Source organism: Diadema antillarum, unplaced genomic scaffold (assembly GCF_040938485.1).
Source record: "Diadema antillarum isolate AM-2024a unplaced genomic scaffold, OU_Dant_1.0 scf00000212, whole genome shotgun sequence".
Lineage (NCBI taxonomy): Eukaryota > Metazoa > Echinodermata > Echinoidea > Diadematoida > Diadematidae > Diadema > Diadema antillarum.
In genome coordinates, this window is record NW_027271101.1 from 336,466 (window position 1) to 348,834 (window position 12,369).

The 12,369-nt window shown below is 41.4% G+C and overlaps 1 protein-coding gene across 1 annotated transcript in view; it reads left to right on the top strand.

The window, feature by feature from the left end:
- The window catches only part of LOC139724388 (protein O-GlcNAcase-like), a 38,669-nt gene extending 26,666 nt beyond the window's left edge, over window positions 1-12,003 (top strand). Inside the window, exons 11-16 of the mRNA XM_071635532.1 lie at window positions 7,926-8,011; window positions 8,527-8,631; window positions 9,550-9,641; window positions 9,963-10,158; window positions 11,189-11,348; window positions 11,867-12,003. Coding sequence (XP_071491633.1) covers window positions 7,926-8,011; window positions 8,527-8,631; window positions 9,550-9,641; window positions 9,963-10,158; window positions 11,189-11,348; window positions 11,867-12,003 — 776 coding nt within the window. The remainder of the gene's footprint in view (window positions 1-7,925; window positions 8,012-8,526; window positions 8,632-9,549; window positions 9,642-9,962; window positions 10,159-11,188; window positions 11,349-11,866) is intronic.
- Window positions 12,004-12,369: the final 366 nt, after the last annotated feature.

Here is a 12,369-nt window from a genome sequence, read left to right on the forward strand (position 1 = left end):
CCAGCCTGTGATTTACGAAAGTCACAAAAATTACACCCTCATGAAAATATCAGCTTTTACACTAAATGGCACATCTGCTGCAGAAAAGGTGGCAGTTTGTATTTCTCCAGCAGCAAATGCAAGACAAATGAGCACTTTATACTGTCATTCCTATATCCCTGAAGCACATGTTACTGACTTCATCATTGGCATATTATTATTTTTTTCATTCAAGTATAGTCAATATCTTTGTTAGCTTTGTTTTCTTCTTTAATTTGTCTAACCAATTCAAATCTTTATCTGCAACCTAGCCATCAAACCCATGATGTCCCGGGAATAGCTTACCTGGACCATTAACAGGAAAAAAGAAATGAAATAATCTATACAGTAATTAATCTGATTCGCAAACCAAATCTGCAGAGAGTTCCCACGGTTTTGCTCCATTTTCCTGCAATGTCTGTGGACAGGTGATATAGCTCTAAGCCATTTTTGATGTGCACATTTCATATCAGACGTGTGGGTGATTTTTTTTTCATGTCAGTGCTGTCTCATAGGGTACGCTGCCAAGTCTGTGCATCGGGCAACATTCCATTCCCCCCTCCTCCTTGCCAAAAGGGTTAACTTGATATGGTTGCTGCGGAGTAGCGGGCTTTGTTGATCTTTAATCCACATGCTGCCGAAATGTGGCCGCCAAACATTGATGCAGTGCAGAGTTCGGGCATGCATCGAAACCATTCATACGAGTCCAGGCTGCAGCTCTGTCAAGTCACGCATAGGCTCCTATATATATATCTAAAGAAGAGTAACAGAAGACTTGTGATGGCTTGATTGGTTGCAGGAGCTTCACCATAGCAACGAGTTGTTTCTGCTCTGCTTGTTTTAAATAGTAAGGAAACTACTCTGCCCGAGTAGCACAGGAGTAGTAGAGATGAATTGATCCATTCCTTATGCCAGCACTGACTGAACGGATCGCCCTAGCGTCCGACTATTTCAAAGAGTGTTCATTAATTCTGCCTCTCTCTAGGGGAAAGAGAACACCCCCCTCACAGGTTCGGAGCAAGACGAACGTTTTCCGCAAGCCGGAGTCTCGGACGAAAATTCCTCTCCACTCCTTATTTTTGTAAGGCTTCAAAACCACTGACCAGGTTCAGGGCACAAGGAGAATTGTCACCGGTTTTGCCTCTATCAAAGGGAAGGCTGACACTGTCTTTTTCTCGCTCAACCTGAAAATGATTCTATGACTGACCTAGATAACCATTTTGGTGATAGATTTGCAAATAGCACACCCGTAATTTGGCAATACCGTTATAGTGTCTAACCTGCTAATCTACTATAATTTCGTGCATTAGCTGTGGGTAGAGGCCAAGCCACATTAATTCTCCCATGTCGCAATGATACTGGTCTGGTTTTGAAGTTTTCCAAAAACATTCTCATTTTCCATTATTCCTTTTTGTCTGCAAAATCTTGGGAATTGTCATGCAGATATGCAAATCAGATTGATGGACGTGCATCTCATTTTTGCAAACACGGACATTGATATGTTGAGGTTGCCATAAAAAGATTCTATAGACGAAATTTGTTTACCTATGCCACGTAGATTAAAAAGTGTTAATGATGAACCCAAGTGACATGAGCTTCGTCGTGCCCACCAGGCTTTTATTAGTTCATGTCCATGCTTTGTGTATCCTCCGTCTAACCAGTCTTCTTCACTGGACTCAATGACCGCAGTAATGCATTCCCGTCGTGCTCATGAGCCCCCTCTGACATGGAGAAAGTCACAAGTCATGTGCCTAAATATGCCTGCATCACCTAGTAAGAGGATATCATTTCTCTCACCACATTTCACTGTCCTCAGATATGTTAGGTTTATCTGACTTTAGAACGACAGAGGCACTTTTTATGTTTGACATTCTGGTCGACATTTTTTTTTCTGAGATTACCAAAACTACATTATCGCCTCAAAATCTCCCGTAGATTTTTAGCCTGTGCCAGTGAAAGCAAAAATCAGAAATGTCTAAATAAAAATCATTGAAATCCTAAGAATGTTTCATCGATGTATGCATATTGACATCTTGTGGCTTTCTTCAACCAGAAGAAGAAGAAGAAGAAAAATAAAAAGGAATTTTCCTTTGTCCTCCCTGTTTACTGCCTGTATGTAGCGTGTTGCTGAATTTCAGATGATTTTGTTCAGTCAGCAGCTATCAGCTTTCGTCTGTTGACTTGACAGGTTTGGTGTGACACAGACAGACGTACACACAAACAATAATCAACTTTAGAGAAGATGTATCTATTCTCCTTACACCTGTTGCTGTTAATTGGATAGAAAAAATGTGATTGTGTGTGATTGTAAATCAGTGGTAATCTGATGCTATGATGAGGCAGTGAACATGGCAGGATTTTATTGATTTATCCACTTTTACAAACCAGTCAAAGTGCTCATTGGTCGATGCATCATATGCTCCAAAGGGTTGGCTTAGAAAAAATCAATCAAACACAGTTGAGTTTTTTCACAAACAAATTTGGAATTTGATGTTTTCTTTTTAAGTTAATTTGTTTATTGTATGTTAGTGTCACTTGATTTTGACCCCAATACATAAGGTACTTATAATGGAGTGACAAGCAGAAAGAACTTTCTGATAAGTGGTAACTATTTGAACTGGTGTAAAGATTTAGAAAGACTAACAAAACCTTGCCAGAAATGACATTATTTCCATTTATATTCCCTGAGTGTTGTGATTATCAGATCATTTAGGAAATCTGGCATATTTTCTGTTCAATCAATCATATTCTGTGGTTAGATATTTTAGAAAGAAAACAAAAATGTATGCTTATCCCCCTTTCCCTCACCCCCAGAAAAAAAAAAAAAGTAAAAAAATGTGATCAGATTGATTGATTTTGCAAGCCAACATTTTGAAGCATCTTGCAAATGTTGCTCTGATTGTGACTTGTGTTCATCCCAGCGGAATCTGTCAGCCAGAACACCCTCTAGGATTGGCAGGATTGAACCGGTTCAGGGCGGTTCACTCTGGTTGTAACAGCTTAAATCAGGTTGCTGATTTAATACTGCGGATGATGTGGGATATAATGCCTTGCAGTGCTCCAATTACATATTATTATTATTATTATTATATTTTTTGTTCATGTATTGATCCCTGTATATGAAACTGTAACAATATAACCATCTCTTTACTATAGTTAGACATGTTGAATTGAAGATGCCTATTATGAAACTGAAATCCGACTACGCACAATGTAGTCAATCCCTTTTGTTTGTTTAAATATTTATAATTTTGAGAGTTTGATTCTTTCTTTGCTGTTTAAACATGTAATACTCTCAAACAATTGTGTCTATTACAAGAAACGGCTATTACGCTCACAGATTTTTATTTTATTTTTATTTTACAAGCTGTTCAATAATTTTGAACATTATATGACATGTACGCCAGACCTTCCTTCATGTGTCGATCCTGTACACTTAGATCTCCCTACCTTGCGTTCATGCACTCTGTAGCTGTTCTCATTTTTACCTCGTCGTCACAATATTCTTGCTGTAGCTCTGTCTTAGTGAACTGTAGTGATCAATTAGCACCTGTTACATCATAGGCACCATTCTTTCCTCATTTTCACCTCTCCCTCCCTCTCTCTCTCTCCCCCTCTCCATACCCCTGTTCCCTATTCCCTGCATTGCCTTTCCTTCCTTTTTTTCACCCATCAGCACATCTTGTTATTTCAGAATATCCGCCATGTGCCATTATTTTATCTCATTTCTTTGCTGAACTAGGTCTGTTTCCTGTGTTTGTTTCAGTATCGGAATGGATGTTCTAGAATCCATGCTTTTGTGTGTGCAGACCTTCAACTTGGCCTCTTGAGTATTTCACCGCATGTACTGTATTGTTGACGGTGGTTCCACAACCAGCTGTGCTCCTTGTATCTTCTTATCGAAGTGTCTGTCTGTGACAGTTTGTGTGTCTACTTTGTTTTGGCTCCCCCTCTCTTTGTCTGTCTTCCTCTCTGTCTGTCTGTTTGTCTGTCTGTATCTCCCAGTATCTCTCCATCTTTCTCTTTCAGAGTATATCTTGTTTCGAGTTTAGTGAGACATTTGTGTGATACTCTTTACAGTCTACCTACTGTCTGAATGACCACAAGTACTCCGGTGATGCTTGATGCGATTGATTGATTGATTCTCATCAGTCAGATAGTAAGCTGCCAGTGTGGGATTAGTGTCTGATATTTAGTAGATTACTTGGATGCCACTTTCTCTGTGAAAGGTTACTCATCCTCACAAATACTGCCAATGCTATAGAGTTGTTGTTGTTTTTTTTTAATCAGCATGTCAGCCCCAACTGCAATTTTCCGAGGTCCTTCTCGTTGCTTCTCAGATGAAACTCAAATATCAACTTTTGCTCATACCCTGTTCAGAAGTGAAGAATAGGTACTTGCATCTTCACTATCAACAATCTGGGAAGACCATCTATTCATTTGTGTGCCACACTGAGTACTATTTGCAGACTAGTGATGGTCACTGGGGGCAAACCACAAGGGGTCAGCATTGTCCAGTCATCCTCCAGAGCATGTGGTTATGATGGGATGGACCACTTCACCGTTCCAGTACTTTTTTCATTGCACTGTATGCTCTTTGTGCTGTTCTTGAGGAAAAGCAAAGTGTGGTTTGTGTGTGCATGACTTGTGACTCGGTCACAAGGTAAGACCTTGACCTCCAATCTATGTCTTGTCTTGGTAGTCTGGGTGCCAAAGTCAGATTTTGGGCCTGACTGTGCTTTACTGTCCGCCAAATGCTTTATGATGGTTTTACCCTATTTTGAAGACCTGTGCTGAATGCAAATCTGAATGATGCCACTCTGGCAAAACACTACAGCCTGAGCCACTCCATAGCACTTCCTGAAAGTCATTCCCATATTAAGAATTGTGTAGTAACATTGACAGTTGGTTTCAGCATTTCATGTGACTTATTGAGATGTAGATCCAGAGGACTTGCAGCATTTGCAGTAGTTGGGTTTAACAAGGCAAGTTTATGGCCACATGGGTCTTCAGCATGGATGTGCAAATGGTGTAAGAGAGGCAGTACTGTGCTCCTACACTCTGTACAAATGGGCCCAGGGAAAAGCCCAGGGAGGTGGTTTCTGAGGGTGGCCATAGTCACTTTGTGAAAGAGCACCTTGGGTGATACCATCCTAAATGCACAAGTGTGTAAGGGTTTGTGTCTTGCAGACATACTTCAAGGGTTTGTGTCTTGCAGTCACAACTCATGGCAACACACCGTGGAAAAATGTTACCAACGTGACGTGAAGTGCATACCCCTTCAGCAATGAAAATGCAACCAAACGTGCACTGACGGCTCAGTGACAGAGATATCACAAACTTCATGTTTTTAAGATAATATGACAGCAGTTGTCAGCTGTTTTGAGGTATTGATCCTTGTAAATGGGCAATTCAAGCCCCCCCCCCCCCCCCTTATCAGAAATCATTGCCTGCGTAGGGTTAATGTCCTGTCTCAGGCATGCTGCAGAGGGTTGAGGTTCTACGAGTTGGAGAGAGGTTCGTAGAAGACGCTCTGTCTGCGGCTTCTGGCAAAACACCACAAGACCACAATTATAGCTGCATGAAAGCGAAGCCAACACAGCAATGACATGATGTGCTTCTTTGGAGATGTGCATGAATAATTCATAAAAGTGTTTTGCCCATGCATTGACAGATGTGGTCTTTGGTTGGTTTTGGGGGGCTTTCGGCGGTGTTGTGAAAGTTGAGCAGCATACAAATTGCTGCGTAGAAGGCACTGCTAATGTAAAAAGGGTCCTCAGAAATTATTTGTGGTTGTGTGTGCTGGAATCTGCTTTCATTGTTTGTGTGTGTCTCCCTGACGCTTACCTTAATCTATGATCTGTTTCGCTTGACTTTATTCGCAATTCTTCCCATGATATCTCTCACTATTCCCATTGCTCTGTCTTTCTTTCTTTTTGTCCATCTATCTGTCTGTCTCTCATCTGATATCTACTTACCTTTGTGTGTGTGTGAATCTATGTAGATCCATTTAACTATTTATCTCTCAATATTGGTCCATCTGTCTATCTGCTTCATTGATACATACATCCATCCTTCTATATCTGTCTGTATGCATTATGCTGTTTGCATGTGTCTCGTCTCTGTCGTCATTTATCCACTCTGTGTTCATTCACCCCACTATATCCATCCCTTGTCTGTTCATCCACTATTCCATCTATCCATCCCTTGGCTATTCATCCTCCATTCCATCTATCCATCCCTTGTCTATTCATCCTCCATTCCATCTATCCATCCCTTGTCTATTCATCCTCCATTCCATCTATCCATCCCTTGTCTATTCATCCTCCATTCCATCTATCCATCCCTTGTCTATTCATCTTCTATTCCATCTATCCATCCCTTGTCTATTCATCCTCCATTCCATCTATCCATCCCTTGTCTATTCATCCTCCATTCCATCTATCCATCCCTTGTCTATTCATCCTCCATTCCATCTATCCATCCCTTGTCTATTCATCCTCCATTCCATCTATCCATCCCTTGTCTATTCATCCTCCATTCCATCTATCCATCCCTTGTCTATTCATCCTCCATTCCATCTATCCATCCCTTGTCTATTCATCTTCCATTCCATCTATCCATCCCTTGTCTATTCATCCTCCATTCCATCTATCCATCCCTTGTCTATTCATCCTCCATTCCATCTATCCATCCCTTGTCTATTCATCTTCCATTCCATCTATCCATCCCTTGTCTATTCATCTTCCATTCCATCTATCCATCCCTTGTCTATTCATCCTCCATTCCATCTATCCATCCCTTGTCTATTCATCCTCCATTCCATCTATCCATCCCTTGTCTATTCATCCTCCATTCCATTTGTCCATCCCTTGTCTATTCATCTTCCATTCCATCTGTCCATCCCTTGTCTTTTCATTCACTACTCCCATCCATCCATCCATCTCTTGTTGATGCATCCACTATTCCATCTATCTATCCCTTGTCTATTCATCCACTATGCCATCTATCTATCCCTTGTCTGTTCATCCACTATGCCATCTATCCATCCCTTGTCCATTCATCCACTATTCCATCTATCTATCCCTTGTCCATTCATCTACTATTCCGTCTGTAGCCTTAATATATCCATCTTGCATTCCCCTCATCATTTTCAGAAGATGTTTTCTATCTTGACTTTCCTTTTATGTTACTTTAGATCAGATGATAGCATATTATCTCTTGTTCTTATAAAATGAATAAAGTTAGCTTATATTTTTGAAGCAATTTCATTAGGATACTATCTCCATTTTTGGGACTTGTTAATGAATGTGTCATAACTTAATAGCTTCTGTAGGGAGACTTATGCTCAAGCTAGTATTTTCCCCCCGTCCTCCATCACATGTGAGGAAACCGATAAATCAAATTAACACAAACAAGATAGTATCTGTCTCAGTGGGGATATCATCGTGCATGTGAGAATAAGTGCTGTACTTTCTAGTTTGATGTAGGGTAAAAACAAGAATACTTAGCAGTCTTTACAGTCTGCTTTCCATTTCCAGGCTCTTGTCTTGAATGCAGTGTAGGATTAGATTAGAAGCAAAAGACAAGAATATCTCAGTAAATGGGCTTGCTACACTTAGACTATCAGTTGAAACTGTGCCACAATTCCCTGTGCCATACATACGCTCTCAACTCCGTGGGTTTCTGTGGAACACTAACTAAACAGTGCCTTGTGGGTCTTTCTCGTCCTTATCTTCACGCTTTATCTGTCTCTCCAAGTCTTTGTGTTTTCAATTGATCACACGAACCCCACTATTCCACCACCACCTCAATTCTGATCCGCTAGGTGCACTTTCGAACACATATCATGCCAGATGTGTCATGTGTGCTAAAGAATGAAATGGTCAATCTCTCGTATTGTACAGGGTGTTCCAAAAATCACAAAGAAGCCTTCTTGAGTGGTGACAAAGAGCCGTGGCTGTTCAGAGGGGGCCTGACTGGTGAATTTCACGTAAGTTTGCTTTCCAGTACTTCACTTCTTCAAAGCCAAAATATAGTTCTCAGAAGGGTTCCAAATTTATCTTCCACTATTTGGAATCCATCTGCTCAATCATCCAGTTGTCTGTGAATTGTGTTTGAGGTTTCCACTTTTGTGATGTAAAAGTCATCCACTTGAATCCTTTGTACCAAAGGAGGGTTTACGCTTGATTGAAAACAAGAAATGAAATCTTCTTGGACACTGGTGATGATACTTCAATTTAGCATGTCTTACCCCATTCGAATGTAGACAAAATATGAACAAAAATGCTCTTCAAGCTTCACTAAAGTTCTAAGAGCCCTATGTAACCAGTCTAACAAAATATGTGCCTCTCCTTCCGGATGCCATGGAGGAGATGTTTTCACAGGAAGTTTAGACAGAAAGCCTCTCTTAGAAGTAAAATCTTGTCAAAAACAGAACCATGCACAATGTACGTAATCATGCATAATGTGTTCCATCCCTTCCTTCCCCCACCTCTCTGTCTGCAGCGCATGTTACCTCTGGACAGTGCAGGGGACCTCTTCATTCGCCAGATGCCCCGACAAGTCAGTAGCAAAGTCTACACCATCAGGCCTTACCTTGCCAAAGATGAGGTATGAACATGCAGTTTTCTGTCTCAGCATACAGTGCCCGCTCTATGAAAGTGCAGTAGACTGTATACACATTTAGCCTGTACTGGCAAAGCATAAAGGGAGGGAGGCTCAATTGCTGCATTCATTCATCTGCATTGTAATTTGTGAAGGTTTTCCATCAGTGCACTACTGAAGAGTGGTTATTGGTTCAGCTGTGACATTTAGTTTGAGAAACATTCTCACAAGGAAATGAGGCAACAAAGGTAGAAGCATCCAGAGGAAAGAGAATTTTTCTGCAATTCTTAATCAGCAGTTTAAATTTTGAGACCATTTATGAGATGTTTATGGAATCCTTTGTGTAATTATACCTCCACCCACACATAGTGTGTAGGGGGTATATAGAAGTCACTCTGAGGTCGGGTGGCCGGGCGGTCGATCGGGCGGTCGGTCGGGCGGGTGGTCGGGCGGTCGGTCCGTCGGGCGGTCGGTCCGTTGCAAAATCTTGTGGGTGGAACTCCTCTCTCATTTTTTGAGCAATTGACCCCAAATTTGGCATGTGTGACCACTATCAAAGGTAGATGTGCAAGACACCTTTTTCGTTAGTATCGCATAATGGGTTGCCATGGCAACGGCATATTTTCGTAAAAACTTGTCGATCGAAATACTCTGCACATTGTTTTGTCATATATGTTGCTCCAATATACTTTTGCATAAATATAGTCTTGACAAGAGAGAGTCTATACAAAATGAATACATCTTACCAAATTTTTGTCAGTGATTAGAACATATGTCAAGTCTTGAATGTTGATCACTTGATGGAAAGAAACAACCTGTACTGAGAGGTACGGTTTGGAAAGTTGGCATTTTGCAGACAGAAATTATTTGTCTAATGTCAGTTGTAATAATGATTTTTCTGTGTTCATTGTTTTCCCATGGTAGGAGGCTCTTTACAACGTGTGCTCTATGCGGTATTCAGAAGACAACAATAACGATAAGAGCTTCGATGAATACCCACAACTAATAGGAGACAAGTAAGTCCATAATATCACTTTTCAAGTCCATCTCCTTGGTATTCAATAGATAAGTTTATACAACACTTACAGTGTCTCGTGCTATGCTATTGATCAACTGCTCATCATATGACATTTGCCAAAATTGCCAGTGGACGCTTTTGCTGTCAAGTAAAAGTACCCAGGTGGAATTATACAGTTCAAAATGAATTTAAATCAAACACCTCACACTGAATTACAACACTTTAAAACAAATTATTATTCAAAATGGACCTTGAAGTTGTGCATGATACTCTTTAACGAGGGCTGTAAGATGTTTTTCCACTCATGCTCCTGTTGCAGACACGTGGGTCACTTCCTCACGCTCAGCCCAGAGTACTGCTTCGTGGTGGAGGAGTCGGAGAACATCATCGGCTACGTCTTGGCCGCCCTGGACGTCAAAGTCTTCCGCAATAAGATCCAGGCAGCCTGGATGCCCGAGCTGCATTCCAAGTACCCACTCCAGGTGGAGGAGACAAAGGATCTCTCTCCGGCACAGGTGAATAGATACACGTATTGCTTGTGAGGTTAACATTGGGGGGTTGCTGCCCCTTTGAGCAGAGTTGCTGGACAGATATTTGTTTTTAACCCTTTGAGGACGAGTCCCGAGTATACTCGGGCAGGTGTCTGGGGAATGCGTGTTGTAGCAAAATCAAACCGCCCTCAATGGGGTAACCCGCTGAGGATGTACCGATTTTGCCGCAACACGCATTTCCCATAAACACCTGCCCGAGTATGCTCGGGACTTGTCCTCAACGGGTTAACAGAGTGCTGCAGTCTCACAGATGTGTGGAAAGCTGAGAGGCAACAATTATTTGTCTGTGGGAAGTTGTCGGTGTTATTCCTCCAAATCCCATACTCTCTGATTTGCTATAAGATAGATACATCAATAGATTGAGGAAGAGATAGATAGGTGGATAGATAGATTAGTGAATAGATAGAATGACATGAGATTATTTAGAGAAAAATGAAGATGAGTGCATATGAAGGTATACTACATCATTTGTATATCAGTATGATATCTTTACTGCATCTCCTGGGCACTTCAAGGAAGCTGGCTTGGCAATGTGGGTACAACACCTCTTCAAGAACAGGCATGATATTGTGTAGATTTAAATCTGATTTCAGATTTTTTTCCCTCAAGTCTATACACATTTTGCTTTTTCCATGTATCGAAATCACCTGAAAATTTTTATTTCCGATTTTTTTCGACAAACTTCAATATCCCTTCAAGAAATACCATTTAGCTTTGTGCAGCGACAACAACAACAATTAAAATTTGTTCTTGAATGTGCTCGAAGGGTGGACATTGTCCCATCCAAAAAGATGTATGACAATGTAGAAATCTCTCATGGGCTCTCGTCTAGAGTTTTGAAGACAATTTTGCTTACCATGTTGTGTGAAATTACTGCCTTTTGACAAATGGACACCCCCCCCCCCCCCCATGGCAAATCTTGGTTAAAGTGTAACATGAAAAGATGATGATCATAAAACATGCTATTTGTGACTTTTTCCTGATGCTCTTACAGGAGATGATCAAGAGTCTACATGAGGAAGAGGTGGACATGCCGGTCACTCTCTACGCACGCCTCCCTTCCCCCATTTTCGTGGACATCCTGCCCACGGTGGAGGACCAGGGGCTGATCAAGAACCTCCTGGCCTGCGTGCTGGCTGCCCTCAAGTCCAACGGTAGGTGTCAGTCAGCCAGACATCATGTGGGGGGAGGGATTGTCAAACACACGGGTTGAATGTAGCAAGCAAGGAGACTGCAGAAAGTGTAACAAAACCTCATCTACCTCACATGCAAACCTAAACCGTAAACGTAAAACACAAACTGACAAAAATTAAAAAAGAAAATATGTTGGCAAATAAGTCCTGTTGAACTAGGAAATACTATACTTTCTTCTCGTTGGCGAATTGAAGTCACACATACATGAAATGGCGTACACGTTGCAAATTCAAAAAATGAATAGGAATTTGAGCATAGCCCATCCTTTACTCTATTCAGAAGTCTTTGTATCTAATGTAAACAAGATATATCATTATGTTTTTGCTTTCTGATTTTCTGTGTGAGAGCCAGTATCCAAATTTGTGTGTTACTCCGTGTGTGTGTGTCGGGGGTGGGGGAAGGCCTCGGATGCCCTACACACTGCCATGAATAAATATGACAATGATAATCATTTTGATTCAATTGGGTTTCATTTCAGGTTCAACGGGTGTGCACACTGCCATCCCAGAGGGCGATGAAGCACATCTGGAGTTCTACGCTAAGCTGGGCTTCTTCCGTGTTCCCGAGCAGGACCAGTTCAGTGAAGGGTTCATCTTACTAGGGCGGGGCATATGAATGCCCCTCTTTCCCACCCCGTTCAGCGTTCCCACCCCATCCCGTGCTCCATGGGTGCATAGCACGTACATGGTCCTCCTGTGTCACAGAAAGCTATTGTGTGTCAAACCCAGACAAGGGTGTCTCAAGACATCTCCTAGTCCCACTCATAGAGAATGATGGGATTCTGTTACTTCTCTGGACAGGTGTACCAGCCATGAAACACCGGATATCAGATGATGTTTGAACTTGTATTATGGTGATTATTATCACCAGTTACCATTCTTTTTTATGTGTGTCCTCTTTGACATTCACAGAATGAGCAGCTTTTTGTCGTCCAAGGTGGTATAAATAGCACACTAATAAAAGAGTATTTAAGAGGTTTAT